The sequence below is a fragment of the Notamacropus eugenii genome, chromosome 2, assembly GCF_028372415.1.
Source record: "Notamacropus eugenii isolate mMacEug1 chromosome 2, mMacEug1.pri_v2, whole genome shotgun sequence".
NCBI classification, from domain to species: domain Eukaryota; kingdom Metazoa; phylum Chordata; class Mammalia; order Diprotodontia; family Macropodidae; genus Notamacropus; species Notamacropus eugenii.
Window position 1 is genome coordinate 27,116,019 of NC_092873.1, and position 17,198 is coordinate 27,133,216.

A 17,198-nucleotide genomic window follows, 5' to 3' on the forward strand; every position below is an offset into this window, starting at 1 on the left:
TTGCACCTCTTTTACCAAGCTGTTAGCTAGCTCTCTTTCCATAATTTTCTTGCATAATTTTTCTTTTCCCAATTTTTTCTCTACCACTCTTTCTGAGATCTTTGTTGTGCTTGAGTCCCATTAGCATTTTCCTTTGAGACTTTGATTGTAGCTGTTTTCACACTGTTGTCTTCTATGTTTATGTCCTGGTCTTCCTATCACCACAGTAGCTTTTTAATGGTCAACATTGTTGCTGCTGCTGCTTACTCATTTTTCCAGCCTATTTCTTGACTTTCAACTCTATGTTAAAGTTGAACTCTGCTCACCTGGGGGTGGGGAGGCTCTGTCTTGAGCTTTGGGCTTTTCCATGTTGCTGTTTTCAGAGCTAATTCTGAGGGTCTGCAAGTTTTTGGTGCTTCCAAGATGGTATGATCCAAGGAGAGATGTGGTCACTGCTCTCCTAGTCCACCCTCTGGTAGGGACCTTGCTCCCCTGCAACCACAAGTGCTAGTGCTTCTCTTTGCTTTGCCACTGTAACCAGGACCTCTGCTCCCTGGTGACTGACCACTAGCATTCTTCTCCATCCTGGAACTGCAACCCAGAACTGTGTATGCACAAAGGAGATGCCAATCAGCGCCAGCTGCACCCAGTGCGAGCCGAGGGTCCCTGTCTGACCCTCTCTCTGTCTCTGGCCTGAAGCCTCCTGAAGTTGCTGCTGCAGCCACATATGTGGGCTCCAGACAGGCTGCCACCATGGGGGCTCAAAGTCCTCCTGCCAACCTAAGTTTTCTTAGTCTGAAAAAATGTCTCATTCTGACTTTTTGTGGTCCCGCCACTCCAAATTGTGATTTGAGACACTATTTAATAGTTGTTTGGAGGGGAATGTTGGAGAGTTCAGCTGGAAGGCTGTCCCTAATCTGCCATCTAACTGTCTCTTAACACAAAACCTAATGACCCTTTCTCCAGCTGTGAGTGACCTTTCTGACCCCTCTGCAGCCTTCAGCTATGGCTGCCATTCAATGAGCTTTGGCTGCTGTTGGATCTGTCCATCTCTTCCTTCTCAGACTCATTATTTATGCCCTTCCCACTGCCTGTAGGCCAGTCCTGGGCTCCATTCTAGGTCCTCACAGCTTTTCTCTCTACACTCTCATGAGGTAGTCACTTCCGTGAGTTCATCATCTCTATTCAAATGATTGCCAATGTATTGTATGTGTACATATGCATGTGCATATGTAATCGTGTGTAGGTGTACATGTGTGTGCCCTGTGCAGCATACATTATATACTTGTGTGTATATATACACACATGTATGCACACACATGTGTGCCAACCCAAACTTCTCTCTTGCCTCTGGTCCTTTATCACCATTTTGGACAGCTCTAACTAGAAATCTCACCCACATCCTAGCACATCAGTAACTTTGTCCAAGTTGTTTGCACAGTGTCTCCCCCAGAAACTCCTGGACAGCAGACTCCAGCATACAGTACACACCTGACATGTCATCAGGGCTTGATCATTGACTGGCTGATTGCCTCATGTAGTTAATGATCCGGCTCCCAAGGAGCAACTTGCTAGTCTGCTGCTTTCAGGCACATACTGCCCCTCCCGCCTGTGTCCTGACAGTTGACGTGGCCATATTCTGTGTGGATTCCATTTGTCTCTTCTCAGGCTACTTCAGGGCAGACCAGCTCATTTACAGGCCCAGACTTGGACTCTGGTTCTGGCCCACTGCCCAGTCTGACGTGTCAGACTCAAATGAAATGCCCCAGAAATCACAGGGCCATAGAAACAAGTCTGGAAGCTTGTGGTTGGAGTCCTCTGTTGGAGGGCTGGACCACACATCTCAGGGCTCAGGCCCCAGCTCCCCCTCACCCCAAGGGATGGGAAAGGCTGAGCCAGGGCAGGGCAGAGTTCTACCACCAGTCCCCTAGCTCAAAAGTGCTCACTACCTCCCAGGCTGTGAGACTGTCTAGACTCAGGTGCTCCAGCTAGACGAGGCAGGGAGGGAGGCTTCCGCCAATCTCAGGGCACTCTGACCACTGGTGGGAGCCAAGGTTCCCCTCTTTAGAAGCCAGTGCTCCCCACTGACAGGGAAAAGCCTGCTAGACCATGATCCTCTCACCCACTCTTTGGCCTCCTGGTGTGTGTACCCTAGAATTGGGCAAGACCAAAGCCATCCCTGGCTGAGGGTGGACCTGGGAACTGACAGAGGCCCCAGGTATCCAGGGTGAAGAAGAGTATCCTTATCCCTCCCTCTCCCCTTCCCAAACACTCTGTCCTCCCTGCAGGCAGGTTGGAGGCTCCGAATTACTTGTCTCACTCACTGCTGCCCACCCCCCAATTCTCCTGGCTCTGATATGGAGTCTGTGTCCACTCACCTGCGAAGGGATCTTCCTGTGTTGGCAGAGTGGCAAAGCACAAGGAGCAGACCAGGCAGTGACTGACCACAGCTGAGGGCATTTCCCTGCATGACCCTGTGCCCAGCCCTGGCTGCTCCCACCTACAGGGCCAATTCCCCTGCCCTCCCTGTTCTTTCTCTCCCCTCCTCCCTGGGATCCCCACTTGATATGCTGCCAAACCCCTCTCTTCCACACCATCTCTTGCTCAAAGGTCTTTGTTGGTTCCCTTTGCCTACCAAGAAAAGTGCCAACCTGTCTGCCCGACATTGAAGGCCTTTCCAGATTCAGCTCCTACTAATTCTCCCCCATACACTCCTTACATGAACCAAGCTGGGCCTGGCTTCGGCCCCTATACCAGCCCTGGGCTTTCAGTCTGTTGTTCTTAGACTGGGAATGCCCCCTCATTGCTGCTGCCAAACCACGACCTTCCTTGAAAATCCAACTCCACTGCCACAGACCCCAGGGAGGTGGAGGACCCAAGAGGAAGTCCTACCATTCACAGTTTGGCTCCTGTTCTCTCCTCCCTCTGCTCCTGGGTCTGCCTTTTGGGATTGTGTCCATAAGGAAGACCTTCTCTGATGCTCCCCAGAGCCATGGGTTTGCCTCTCACTAGCATTCATGTAGAATGTGAGCTCCTCCAGGGTGGGCACTGTGCCTGGTACAGGCCACAAACATAGCAGATCCTTAAAGCATGGGACCTGAACAATGGAGGAGGAGGGGGAGGGAATGGATCACGTGTCTGATGGATGCCAACTTCTTCCCTGTCCAGCCTTGGAGGACAATTACTTTGCCAACAAATTGTACCAGAGAGAGAAGACCCTGGCATTGGGTGAGTGAATCTTGGTTTTGGGATCTCGGCTTGGAAGAGCTGAGCTGAGAGAAGCCGCTTGGGCCATGCTAAGACTCTTCTCTAGCACAGGGGATGGCCAGCCCCACCCCCCAGTGATGGAGGCCAGAGGGCACTGAATCCCCACAGACCTGAACCTCAGCCCATTCACCCCTACATATCTTTGCAGGCCTCCTACTTTGAATCATGAAGAATTCCTTGTGGGGCCCAATCTCAGGGCCTAGCACTGTACTGGGTACTTCTAGGGGGGCAGAAATCCAGAGGAAGTTTGGATAGAACTGTGTAGCCACTGGAGCTGGGGCCAAAAGCCCTGGGTTCAAATCTCAGCTCTCCCACTCCCTTCCAGTGGGACCTTGGGCACATCCCTGCCTCTCTGTAGGCCTTAGTTTCCTCAGTTTGAACAAGCCTGAATGGCCTCTAATCTGGCTCTGAGTGTGAGGTTCCGTGTGTCCACCAGGCCTTGAGCTCCATGAGGAGGAGGGACCCTGCCTCTCCCAGTTCTTGGGACAGTGTGAACCCCCTGCCTGCCATGAGGAGGTCTGGGCCTGCTGAGCTTTTCCCCAGGCCCAGGCCACCTTGAGGGCTCCAATTTCTCTGGTGATTTGAGATTCCTCACAGCATGCTTAGGCATGACCTGGCCAGGAGAAGGGTCACTGCCCCCATTTAACAGAAAGGAAAACTGTGGTTTGGCGGGAGGGAGACACTTGCCCTATGGCCAGGAAGCCAGTGCCAGGATTGAGCTCTCCTGATTCAAGGTCAGGTGGATTTTCTTCACAATATCCCCATTCCTTGGTTCCCCAGAGTAGCTCTAGGACAGTGTTGGCCCCACCTATCCATAGGCATCTCTTAGTCCCTGGTTCAAAGCCTCCAGAGGCCAGGCAAACTGACTCCCTTCTTGGTATCTTTATTCCTCCAGGCAGCAGCAGGAAGGCATCTCCGACAAGCACAGGTAGGACGTCCTCCGTGGGACTGAAGGGCATGTCCCAGACACAAAAGAGGGGCTTTGCTGAGCCAAAAGGAGCGGGAAGCCCAGGGCTGCCAGCTTTGCCAGGGTCTCAAATTTGCCGTGGGAGATAGTGAGGACAGAGTGGCCCCTTTGCAGGAGGCCTGACTCACCCCTGGGGCCCCTGCACATCTCCAGAGCCTCTTGAAGGGTCACAACCCTTCGGAAGGCTGGATGCTGGGCAACCCTGAACTCTTCCCTGGGAAACCCTGACAGAGGAAACTGAGAAGGGAGGGGGAAAGACCAGACTGAGGGGCCTGGGAGGCCTGGGGGCTGGGTGGACACACCCTACACTGCTCTGAGATATTCCTTCTACCACTAGACCTTGGAGCTACAGTGTTCTCGGACGAGGAGGAGAAAAATGACCAGCCTTCCAGTAAGTTGGCCGGCGGGGATTGGAGCAGGCACCTACCCAGCATGGGGTAGAGGGGGTACCTAGAAAAGAAGATGGTCATGACTGAGGGAAGAGGGGCTAAGCCAGCCCCCTCCCTGTGCTCCTCCAGGGGTGCCCTGACCTTGCCCGGGCTGCTTGGGAGAATAAACCATATGCCTGTTGGGATGGTTCTTACAGCCCTCTTCACCCTGGACCCAGCCTACAATCTCTTGTGGAGTACCCTGTGGGGTCTGGGCAGATCAGACCCCTCTGGGGGTAGTGCTGTCAGCCTCTGAGGCCTCCTGTTCAAGGAAGGGTTCCAAGTCTAGGGTCTTCCCTGGCCAGCTCCTGGCACCCAGGAGACACAACGTAAATGCTCCTTCCCTCCCCTTCCTGGCCCCTACAAAATGGGGCCAGGACCTCAGAGCACAGAATAGCCCCATGAATGGGAGAACCTAGGTAGACAGAGGTAAGTTCCTGCATGTGAGTTCAAGGCATTCCTGTGGTCAGTACAGAATGGAAGTGTGGCGGGCTTAGCAGCAGCCCAGTCCCCCAAAATGGGAACTTCTAGCACTAGGACAGCCAGGAGTCAGCAGGATGGGAGGTGGCATCTGAGGCATCAAACGCTGTGTCCAGACACCTCAGGAGAGGCTTAGCTTCCAGAACAGAGTCCCGCTGTCCTCTGAGGACCATGCTGTGCTCTGAGTGGCCCCCTGACTGCCTGGGACCTGCACCCAGGCCAATCAGGCTGGTGAGGATAGCTAAGCAGCTGAGAGGTGCTGCTCTGGAAAAGAAGCCGGGTAGGGGAACAAGCCCCATGTGATGACCCTTCACGGGGCAGAAGCAAGAGGCAGGAGAAAAGGCACACTCAATCCAAGAAGGAACTCTGCCCCACAATAGAAGCAGAGTCTCTTGGAAAGGAGGGAGCTCCCTGTCACCAGATGTGTTCAAGGAGAGGCCAGGATACTGTAGAGGGAATCCTGCTCAGGCCTCTTAAGAGGTGCCCAGATGCCCGATATGCTGACCTCTGACCTGCTCTCCTTCCCCCCAGCGCTGAGCCAAGGCTGGTGCTCGACATGGGGCGCGGGCCATTTTTCCACCTTTGACAAATACCTCTACGACTTCTCGGGGACCTGCAACTACATCTTTGCCGCCTCTCCCCCTGACTTTGACATCCAGCTGCGCAGGGCTGATGGCAGACACATCTCCAGGATCATCATTGAAGTCGGACCCTCGCTCATCACGGTGGAGAACTCAGTCATCTCCATTAAGGACTGTGGGTAAGCTCTGCCTGCTGGTGGCAGGAGGCTTGGGCCAGGGGGTCCCAAGGGACAGAGCTGCCACCAGGACCCACAAGAGCCTGCAGAAAGGCAGGATGGAGTTGGGCAGGGGGAGAGCACTGGCTCAGGGGTCAGGGAACAGCTGGCTAGGAGGGGGGCACCCCAATCTTGTGGCCCCTCAGTGCAGTTGAGAATGAAGGGGATAACGGACTGTGGAGATCCAAGCTGGCAATGGGAGGGGTAGGGGTTGACCCTTATGGAAACTGCTTGATCACAAGCCCTGGTTCCTTGATCCTTCACTGTGTGACCTTGGGCCCATCAGTCACCTGCAGACTACAGACCTCAGTTTCCCCGAGGTCCTTACAAACTGACGTTCTGTTTGTCAAGATCACTCACTGGCTCATTTAGAGGCAGCAGGGCCCATTCTGGGAGCGGGAGGAGGGGCAGCCAGGCAGAGGGCTGAGGGCAGCTTTCTTCCAGGGTGGTCAGCCTGCCCTATACATTCAATGGCATCCAGATCATGCCCTTTGGGCAGAATGTGCGGCTGGTGGCGAAGCTCCTGGAGATGGAGCTGGTGGTGATGTGGAATAATGATGATTATCTCATGGTGAGTAAGGCCTGGCCCCAGGTCAGGGCTCAGGGGGCTCCTGGGAAGCTTCCAGGTGGGTGCTACTCACTGCCCAGCTCTCCTTCCCTCCAGGTCATGGTTGAGAAAAAGTACATGAAAAAGACCTTCGGATTGTGTGGGAACTTTGACGAAGAAGAAAGTAATGAACTTCAGAGCGAAGGTGCTGACCAGTTGCCCCCACCTGCCTCTTCCCTCCCCTCCTCCTCCTTTTCCCCTGCCATGGGCCCATGAGAGGGGAGGCCTCCAACTCTCTGGAGCAGAACTGTTCCCAGGCAGGCCCCCAAGAGAGACCCTGGGCTCCTCCTGCCTCAGCCCCTCCACCCTCTAGCAAAGGAAACCCACCTGAGAAGGGCTGGAGCTAGGCTCTGGGCTCAGCTGATGTTTCCCTTGAAGGCCCCAGATCTAGTCTAGCTATCCCTGTCCCTCTCCTCACCCCGCCATCCCTGCCTCCTCCCACCCAGGGATATACACTCTCACCCACCTTTTTCTCACCCCTCCTTTCTCTGGGTCTCCCTGTGGTTGGGTCTGCCCTCTCAGACCCATACTCCCTACAGACATGGAAATCAGCTTACTAAAGCCCAACTGACCACGCACCCCCTCCCATGACTCACTGGTGACTGGCCATAGTCTCAGGAGTGAGACTCCAGCCCAACCTTGACAGCGCCCATCGACCACTCCCTCCCCATGGCTCCCACCACAAAGTGCACTGGAGCAGACATGCCCCTCCCCCCTGCCCAGGCTCTCTTCCTCTTCCACTCAGTCTCCTTCCAGCTCAACTCAGACAGCCCCTCCAGGGGAGGCTTCCTTGGTGCGGTGTAAGCTGTTACCTGGGTCCAGGAGAATGGAGACTCCCAAGGGCAGGGCCTTGTTTCCCCTTTGTCTTTGTACTCAGTAAATGGTCACAGAGTTCCAGTGTCCTGGGGGAGGTGGGGCTGGGAACCAGGCAGCCTTGGGTGCCCCAAGCAAGGACAAAATGTGCCCAGCTGTGATGCACTCTGTACCCTCCCTTCCAGGCAAGTTGCTGGATCTATACAGATACGCCGCCCAGCAGAAGATGGACGACCCCACACACATCTGTGCCTATGAGGAGCTGCCCGTGGCCAAAAAGAGGTCCAGGAATCATGTATGGCGGGGAAGGATTGGCATCACTGCCTGGGGCAGGGGTGGGGGAAAGGGACAGCACATGTGCCCATATGCCTGCTCACACACACACACACACACAAACTCACATTCGTACACACACTCATACACACACTCAAAAACACATGCCCACCAACATATTCATACACACACATTTACATGCACTCATACACGCATACTCACACATATACACACAAACACATACCCACACACATTCATACATACACTTATACACACATGCATCCACACATGTACACACATTCACACTCACATATACACTTACATATATACTTGCACACATACACACTCACATATACTCATACACATATACACTCACACACACATACCCACAAACTCACATTCACACACATTTACATGCACTCATACACGCATACTCACACGTACATGCACACAAACATATACCCACACACTTACACACACACATACATCCACACATATACACACTCATACTCACATACTCCCATACATACACTCACACTAATACACTCACACACACTTACATATACACATGCACTCACACACTCACACGCTTACTCACACACACACAAACACATACCCATACACATTCATACACACACTTATACACACATGCATCCTCACATGTACACACACATACACACATACATACACTCACACACTCATACACACATACACATGCACACACATACACACACTCATATTCATACATATACACACACATACACTCACACTAATATACACACTCACACTCATACACACACTCACTCCCACACATATACACACTTTTCCCAGAGTGTCCTACCCTCTCCCAGCATGGATCCCAAAGTCCTCACACACCAGCAGAAAGAGAGCCCAGACTCCCGTGTTAGGAGTCATGACGCCTCTGCTCTCAATAAAAGAAGGCAACCACTCATGTTTGCCTTTGGTTGATCTCAGACAAAGCAGGGGCTGAGTTGAAGGGAGGTCCTGCAAGGCCATTAGCTGCTAACTGGGTGGCTGTCCTGTGGGGGTCCAGGTAAACAAGATGAGCCCCAAAGGGCAGGTGGCAGGCAATGCTAGGGGTCCACCCCATCAGACCAGACAGTCATGGCCCCTGAGGAACCAAAGACAGTTCTGCATGCTAGGGACCCAGCATGCTGGGGCCACCTCAGCTCCATACACTCACCCTCTAGAGGAGGGGTCTGGGGCCAGCCAGAGCCCAAGATGACCAAAAGTGGAATCATCTAAAAAAGACCTGGGAGTAGGAATGAGCGGGCTGAAATGGGCCAAGATAGGCCCTGGGGTCCACTGGCACTTAGAGAGCTCATTCTGTCTCAGGATGTAATTGGACAAGTACAGCATCTAGGACTGAGGGAAGGGTGTGAGAGGCCTGCTCATCTCTACCCCAGACAGAGCATGTCCAGAGGACCAGGTTCCCCTCTGGACGCCAGCCACAGTTTAGAGAGGACAGTGATGAGCCAGGAAATGTCCAAGGAAGGACCACTGAGGCCCACATCCTATGGGACAAGGGAAGGCTCAAGCAGAATCAGAGCTGTCTTGAGCATTGGCTGCCTGTCTCCTGGAGGAGGGAGGGAGGGGCCTTATCCTGCTTGGCCCCAAAGCGCAGAAGCAGGAGCCAGAGAGTGGGGTAAAGACAAGGCGGTTTGAGGAGACACACCAAGATCACAGAGGCACAGATTCAGCCTGCTGTCTGGGAGAGGCTGGGTTCAGGACACAGTGAGCTCCTGGGCACATTGTGGGGGGTGGGGGGGTCTTCAAGAACTCCAGGCTGGCAGAGACTACAGCCCCTTTGGTGACTGTACCTTCCTTCAGACTGCCCCTACTCCAATACCTTTGATGTGCACAGACAGATTCCCCCATCCCAGCCCCACTGCCTCAGTGACCCAAGGCAGGCTCCCTGGGAGGCCTAACTCTAACCCTAAATGCGCTCTGGGCCTGCCCTCCTCCAACCTGAGAGACCTCAGACTCTCGGACCCTTTCTGTGGCTCACCTGTGAAATGAATGTCTCTGCCTGCGCTACCTCCCATGGCCCCCAGGTGGACCCTAGGTCCCTCAGAAAGCTGGGGTGATCTCCTGAGCGTGACATCCACCTCCCTCCCTGCCCAGATCCAGCTCTGTCTCCAGCTGCTGACCCAGGTGGGTCCCAACTGCAATGTGTCCAAGTACGACTTCGCTGCCCGCTGCCAGCTGGACCTGGAGGCCTGCCCAGAGCCAGTTCAGCCCAACTGCAGCTGCCCCACGCTGTCAGAGTACTCTCGGCAATGCTCCATGAGTGGCCAGCCTGTCACCAACTGGAGGAGGCCCAGCCTCTGCAGTGAGTACTTGTCCAATAGGCAGCAGCAGGAGCCCACCCAGACACAGCCTGGGATTAATGCCTCCCCCACCCACCCCGTCCCCAGTGCCTGCTTGAGATTAGAGCCACCACCCCCATCCCCAGCCCCCACTCCAGCTGCCCCTGGGGCCCTTGCAGGCAGGACAGCCAGAAGACCAGGGGCACAGGATCCAAGTCTGTTTTGGGCAGAAAGGGTAAGAAAGCTCGCTTAGTCATATGGCCACTTCTCTGAGACTCAGTTTCAACGTCTGAGAACTGTGATTGTTCCTCCAAGAAGAGTCCTTTGAGGAAAACTCTCTGACCTTGGAGTCAGGGCTCCAGGTGCCAGTCCTGGCCAACCTTGAGGGCCTCTGCACAGTAAGGCCCCAGACAAAGCCTGAAGAGAAACTTATCCCCATGGACAACCTTCAGGATTCCCCTTGGTTAGGAGCTCCTGGGCCCTGCTCCAAGCCTCCTCCCGGGGCATCCCTCATGGGCCTAGAGCTGGGAGTGCAGTCTCATTTGCTGAGCCTGAGCAGAGGTACAAGTGCAGCCAGGATCCTGATCCATCCCACAGGTAGCTTACAACCAGCGTAAAGAAGTCACAAAGTTAGGCCATCCAAGACAGAAAGGGAGAAGGGAGAAGGGACCTGGCAAGTCTACTGGGCCCTCTCCTCACTGCTGGCTTTTCCCGGGCATGTGGCCATAGGACTGGGGGAATGTCCTGCCAACCAGGTCTACCAGGAGTGTGGGACGCCCTGCATGAAGACATGCTCCAATCCAGCACACAGCTGCCCCAGCTTCTGTACCTTTGGCTGCTTCTGCCCTGAAGGTAACCCAAGGCTGGGAACCCCTGAGGGAAATATCAGAGGGACTGGTGGGAAGAAATTGGAGATGGGGGGGTCCCCCATATCATCTTGCTCTAGAGAGGGGGCTCTGGTTCTTCCAGCCCCAGCAGGGCTCTCCTTGACTTCCTGAGGGAGCCCAGTTTCCTGTTAGCTCTAAAGTTCATGGCCTCTTCCCATCTCCACAGGAATGGTACTCGATGACATCTCCAAGAACCAGAGCTGTGTCCCCATCGAGCAGTGTCCTTGCACATTTAACAGAGTCACCTACAGCCCTGGAGAAGTCATGAAAGCTCCCTGCAGGACCTGGTGGGTCCCTGGTGTGGGTAGAGGTCTGAAGGGTCAGAGTCCACCATGGGGTACAGCCTATTTGGACAGCAGCAGGGGGCAGCTAAGGACAGCTCAGAAGCCCCCTCCCCCTCCCTGGAGCTCTCCAAGCAGATGCTTGGAGGTTCTGAGTCAGGCCTGGACTGGACTGGAGGTTGCTCAGGACCCTTCTGGGTCTGGGAACCAGGGAGACAGCCCCAGATTCCACACCTAGTAGTCTGGCTCTGCAGACACAACCTCCCAGGACCCAGGAATGACCGAGGATTCTATGCCTTAGTGGGATACCAGTGACCCAACATTCCTCATTCCTGGGGTGACCTGGCACAGGACCAGTCTAGAAAGTCAGGAATGGGGATCCCTGCTTCCCTCAGGAACCACCTTCCTTCCACACATATGCATGCCTCAGCCTCACCCCCATAGCCCAGTGGAGGCACACTTCAAAATTCCTGTACTCTAGGGGCTCCTCAGATCAGTCAGAGTCTAAGAGCTCAGCCTGGGTGGAGAGCTCAGCTGCCCTGGGACAACAAGCCCCCCTCACCAGAGCTGTGTGCTTGACAGTCAGTGCACCTCGGGTGAGTGGATCTGCACGGAGCTGCCGTGTCCAGGCCGATGCTCCCTGGAGGGGGGGTCCTTCATCACCACTTTTGACTCCCGGCATTACCGCTTCCACGGGACCTGCACCTACATCCTGGTCAAGGTAAGAGTGGGGACCTATGCCAGGGCCTCTCAATCAGCTAGCCTCCACTCCTTGAGCCTCTACCATGTATGGGACTGGATGGGACCCAGGGGGGTGGGTGGGTCACCTCCACTGCTCTGGAGCATCTCACTCCACCGTGGGCAGAGAAGGTAATGACAGCCCTGGACCAGGTGAGGAGACCTGAGAGGTTTGCCTGGGGGCCTCGGTCTTCCCTCCACTTGAGCACCCACTCCCAGGAACTCTCAGCCGACATTAGCTCCCTCCCAAGCACCTGTTCTCTCTTCAATTCATTCATACTCAGGCAGACATGACCACCCCTGGGCTGGAGATAGCGGTGGGAGAGCTTGACTTTCTTCAGAGGGAGCAAAGGAATTGTGTGCTGATGGGGGTGCTTCAGGCAGTGGGGAACCAGATTCTTTTCTGAGCAGCCTTGGGAAATCCCATTCTGTGGTTCCTTTCGTCATCTTCCAAAGAAAAGTAGAGAAAACAGGAAAAAGGCTTCCCCTCCCCTCTCCCCAAAGCTGTCCAGGGGCCACCCAGAGGACCAGATGGCTCTTGTCTGAAGCCAAAGGACCTGGCTCTGGGGCCCGGGGCACATGGTCGGACCTTCTGTAAAATGAGGGAGGCAGACGAGCCCCAGCTCCACATCTCGTCCTGTCAGATGCCCTTACCAGAAATGAACGACCTTGGACATGGGCCAGCATTCCCTGTGGGAGCTGCTAGGACAGTCATGCATGCTACCCCTGGGAAAATGGAGGCCAGTCACCACGAACTCCCTCTTCTCCCCCCTCCTCCTCATCTCACATCTCCCTGATGCCTTCTGCCACCATGTCCCCCTTCACCCAGTCTCACATGAAGACCCTCCTCTTTGCCAAAGTCTAGCCCTCCCCCTCTGTCCCATGTCCTCCCACAGACTGCCTCTGCCATCCTAGCTCACTTATCCTCCTTCCATTCTGGGTTCCCGGCACTGTCCATCTCCCTAAAACATGCCTGTGTTCCTGAACCTTAAAGAGAAAAAAAAGGCACTGTGGGAATCTCCTTTTTCCCTCCACATATCCAGTCAATTGCCAAATCTTGCTCTTCCTATCACATAGGCCTCCTTCCCCACCCTCACTCCTCATGCCTGGATCACTGCAGTCACTGCTGGTGGGTCCTCCTGCCTCAGTCTCCCCCCTCTCCAGTCCATCCTCCATGCAGCACCAAAGTGATCTTCCTAAAGCACAGGATGGACCATGTTACCCCCTACTCAGTAATCTCCAGTGGCTCCCTATTATCCCCAGGATCAAACATAAAATGCTCTGGCCTTTGAAGCCCTTCAGAACCTCCTCCATGCTCCAAGTCCCAACATGTTGGCCAACTTGTTCTCCATGCACAGCGTCCCATCCCCCGCTTCTATGGCTACTCCTAGTTGCCCTCCCTGCTTAGAAGACATTCCTTCCTCGCTGCCATCTCTTAGACTCCTGTGAGTCATTCTGTTCCCCCAGTCTCTCTGTGCCCTCCCTCATGTTCATCTAGACACAATTATAAGGAAATGGTGACACCTTCCCTAGCAGACTCTAAGTCCTCTGAGGACTTGCTGAATTTGGGTCTTTGTGCCCCCACAGCAGGCCATTGCTGGTTGGTTTGTTGATGGATCCATTTCTAGCAGCCACAGAATCCAGGCCGGTCTCAGAGCAGGGTAACCCCCTGTCTGGGCCCCTTCCAGGGGAGAGCATGTTAAGGCTGAAACAGGAAATCACTGCTCCCCTGGGACAGTCCCCACATCTCCTCTGATGGTGGCACTTCAGGGTCACAAGAGGTGCGTAGGGCCTGGCTTCCACTTCACCTGATGATCTCCTCACCAAGGCTCTCCCTGTCCTCTCCCTCCCCCAGAGCCCGAGCCTGCCCAACAACGGCACCCTCATGGCTGTGTACGACAAATCTGGCTACTCTCACTCAGAAACTTCACTCATGGGCGTTATCTATTCATCTGCTAAGGTAGGCTCAGGGCACGGGGCCAGAGCTGGCATTGCTGGGGAGTGCTTAGAGATCTCTTCTGGTGAAAGGGTAGTTATAGGAACCAAAGCTTACCTTGGTCCTGAAGCAGGCCCTGGGGTGCAAGTGGAGGTGTCTCCAACAAAATATTCCCCCAAGATCCATGACAGGGGGTGGAACCAACAGGGAAAACAACTCTTTCTTCCTAGCCTGGGTGTGCCATCCTCATTTAGGGTCAAGGAAGGATGGTTAGTGTGTGAAAGAGCGAGGGTGTGTGCATGTGTGTGAGAGAGAGAGACAGAGACAGACAGGGAGAGAGACAGAGAGACAGAGACAGACACAGACAGATAGAAAGACAGAGACAGAGATGGAAAAGCAGAGACAGGGGCAGAGCATGACATAGAGACAGAGAGAGACAGAGGGAGAAGACAGAGATGGAGCAAACAAGAGAGACAGATAGAGACAGAGACACATGCAGAGAAGGACAGAGAGAAAGGAAAGAAGGAGTGTGTAGGAGGGAGAAAGAGGGAGAGATGGACAGACACAGAGAGAAAAGACTGAATGGGTAAGTTAAGAAAAGTAAGAAAATGCACTTCCAGGGCAGAGGGACATCAGCTGGAAGCAAATCTCCAAGCCACTGGGTGGTTGTACTTGGAATTCTCAGCTTCACCATGTCCTGGCCAGCCAGCTCTTCTTAGTCCACTCTCTACCATCATGCCCTCCCCTCCCTCATTCCCCCTTCCCCATCCCATCTCCTTCTCCCCCATCCATCTCCCCCTCCCCACTTTCTCTGGGCTCTGACTCACTCCCTTTCCAGGACAAAATCGTGATTTCTCAAGATGATCTTCTCATAGATGATGGGGACGTTAAGTGGCTGCCATACAAAGCAGGTAATGATGAGCCCTGGTGGGCACAGGGCCCCCACGGTTGTCCCTGGCCAGAAGGCAGGGCAGAGCCCAATGCCACCTCCCCAAAGCAAGCACTTTCATGGTCCCTCATTGGTTCCTGAGTCTCTGCTCAGGAATTCAGAGCTAGGAAGGCCTGGGACAAGCCTGTGGTCAAGCAAGGGCAATGATTCCCACTGTTCTGGTCCCAGTGCATAGCCTAAAGCCTTTCTCACTAGCCCCTAATTGGGAGGAAGGGAAGAGAAAGAGCCACCATGGACCTGGGAGCCCAGGTGGACCTAGGGAGTCAACCTCCCAGCCAGTGTTGAGGCACCTGGGACTTAGAGCAGCTTCTACAGGTGATGCCCTCCCCACCCTGTCATAGGCATGGGGAGTCTCATGGGAATCTTCCAGTTCTGGAGAGTCCTAACTGCCTCCTGCATCCAGTCCCTGATTCTCCCATGCAGCCAAGCCATCTGATGAGGGAGAGAATGTCTGGGGGGTGCGAAGAAGGCCCAGGCTGGGTCTGAATTAGTCCTTTTGCAGGTGACATCACAATCTTCAGACAGACCTCCACCCACCTCCAGATGTCCACCACCTTCGGACTGGAACTGGTGGTACAGCTGCGGCCCGTGTTCCAAGTCTACGTGAAAGTCGGCCTCCAGTTTAAAGGCAACACCCGAGGTGAGTGTCCCTGCAGCCTCAATCACTATGCCCAGGCAAGAGCCCAGCAGAGTTTCAGAGACCTTCTGGTCAATTCTCTAGGTAAAGTGACTCAGTTTACTCACATGCCCAAGGTCACCCAGCTTGCGAGCATCAGAGACAGAATTGGAGGCTTTCCCACTGCCCAGCCTGGAGTCAGAGCCTCTGAGAGATGAACGAGGGCCAGCAGGGGAAAGGGACAGGGGGCAGGCTTGACTTGACTTTGAAGGGCTCTAACGTCCCTACCAGCACAGAGAGTCTACTTTACCACCAGTAGCTATGCCAGGTCACCCAGAGTCACACTGGGCTGCCCCAGAGTCCAGAGAATTCAGTGAGACCCACGTGGCCCCCAAGCCTGTGCCCAGTCAGAAGCTACAAAGCACAGACCTTGGAAGCATAGCCAGCCTTCGAGGAGGGTGACCATGATGTGGAGGGAGCTTGAGACTGGTGGATAAGGCCATTGAAAGGGAGGGAGTCGTTAGCTTAGAGAAGAGAAGCTGTCTAGAAGAGCTGAACTTGGGAGAGGCTGGTTCAGTCCTGCTTAGCCTCAGAGGACAGGGTGAGGCTCCACAGAAAAACAATCAATTATTGCAATTCCAAGAAGCAGGTGGTGAGTAAGCTGCCTGTCAGTGCAGAGGCTGAACAGCGGGGTCACCACTTGGCCACATCTGGGTCTGAGGTCCCTCCCAGCCCCAGCTTCTGAGGCTGCCCATGCGACCTGGGTCTCCAAGGGATGGAGACAGGCATGCAGAGAACAGCCAGGCACTCAGCCTCCGCTCTCGTCCACACTGCTAGGACTCTGTGGAAACTACAATGGGGACACAACCGATGACTTCCTGAGCAGCATGGATATCATTGAGGGAACAGCCTCCCTCTTCGTGGATTCCTGGAGGTTGGGAAACTGCCCCAGTGCCCTGGAACGTGAGACGGACCCCTGCTCCATGAGCCAACTCAACAGTGAGTGCTCCAGCAAGGCCTGAGCCCTGCAGCCATACCCAGACCAGCCTTGGCACCCCACAGGCCTGGCAAGCCAGGCCTGGCACCCACTGCAAGCACCAAGCAGCCTTTGGGCAGCCCTGGTGACCCAGGTCCTTTCCCTGGGCAAGATCTTGGGCCCCAGTCTCTGGCTAAAGGACCCAGGGAAACCTTTGGCCTGGGTCAGTGCCTTTGGACCACTATTCCCTGGAGTGCCTCTCCTCCACTGGAACCCACTCCAGCCCATCCCCAGGCCAGCTCTGCCACCAACCTTCAGCTTCCCCATGGCACACTCAGTGGCCAGGCCCCAAGGCCAGCCCTGGACCACAGGCCCAGCAAGTCCAGAGCGGGGCTGATCCTATTTGGCCTTGGGTCCTCCCTGTTGGTCCTCCTAACCTGAAGCGTCAGCCACACCTGAAGCACCAACCACCCTTTGAGGCACAGAGGTAGGTGGGTGGGCATCTTGCCTCATTCATCATGCCTGACATTGGCCTTCACTGCTCTTGCCCTCACTCAGAGATTTGCGCAGAGACGTATTGCTCCATTCTGATGAAGAAAGGGACGGTTTTTGAGGCTTGTCATGCAACAGTCAATCCAGCCCCCTTTTACAAGGTAGTAACCCCCTCCCCTCACATGCACACTTACCCACACATATAACACACATGCATGCACACAGGGACACATCCAGTGTGGGGCTCAACCGCTTACCCTGACTCTCCCACCTAGTACTTGGGCCCATGAAGCAGCTAGAAGTAACTATATCTTCATTTGACAGAGCCCTGAGGCTCAAGCAGGTCAAAGACCTCAGTCATGGGTACCCCTCCTGGATCACAC

At 54.7% G+C, this 17,198-nt stretch overlaps 1 protein-coding gene across 1 annotated transcript in view; it reads left to right on the plus strand.

Moving 5' to 3' along the window:
- The first annotated feature begins 3,083 nt into the window (after positions 1-3,083).
- Positions 3,084-17,198, plus strand: part of MUC6 (mucin 6, oligomeric mucus/gel-forming) — a 28,282-nt gene continuing 14,167 nt past the window's right edge. Inside the window, exons 1-17 of the mRNA XM_072637960.1 lie at positions 3,084-3,207; positions 4,551-4,604; positions 5,653-5,881; positions 6,362-6,488; positions 6,582-6,669; positions 7,171-7,317; positions 7,523-7,632; positions 9,756-10,155; positions 10,256-10,501; positions 10,670-10,792; positions 10,994-11,114; positions 11,691-11,829; positions 13,702-13,806; positions 14,621-14,693; positions 15,234-15,371; positions 16,185-16,346; positions 16,410-16,546. Coding sequence (XP_072494061.1) covers positions 3,084-3,207; positions 4,551-4,604; positions 5,653-5,881; positions 6,362-6,488; positions 6,582-6,669; positions 7,171-7,317; positions 7,523-7,632; positions 9,756-10,155; positions 10,256-10,501; positions 10,670-10,792; positions 10,994-11,114; positions 11,691-11,829; positions 13,702-13,806; positions 14,621-14,693; positions 15,234-15,371; positions 16,185-16,346; positions 16,410-16,546 — 2,523 coding nt within the window. The remainder of the gene's footprint in view (positions 3,208-4,550; positions 4,605-5,652; positions 5,882-6,361; positions 6,489-6,581; positions 6,670-7,170; positions 7,318-7,522; positions 7,633-9,755; positions 10,156-10,255; positions 10,502-10,669; positions 10,793-10,993; positions 11,115-11,690; positions 11,830-13,701; positions 13,807-14,620; positions 14,694-15,233; positions 15,372-16,184; positions 16,347-16,409; positions 16,547-17,198) is intronic.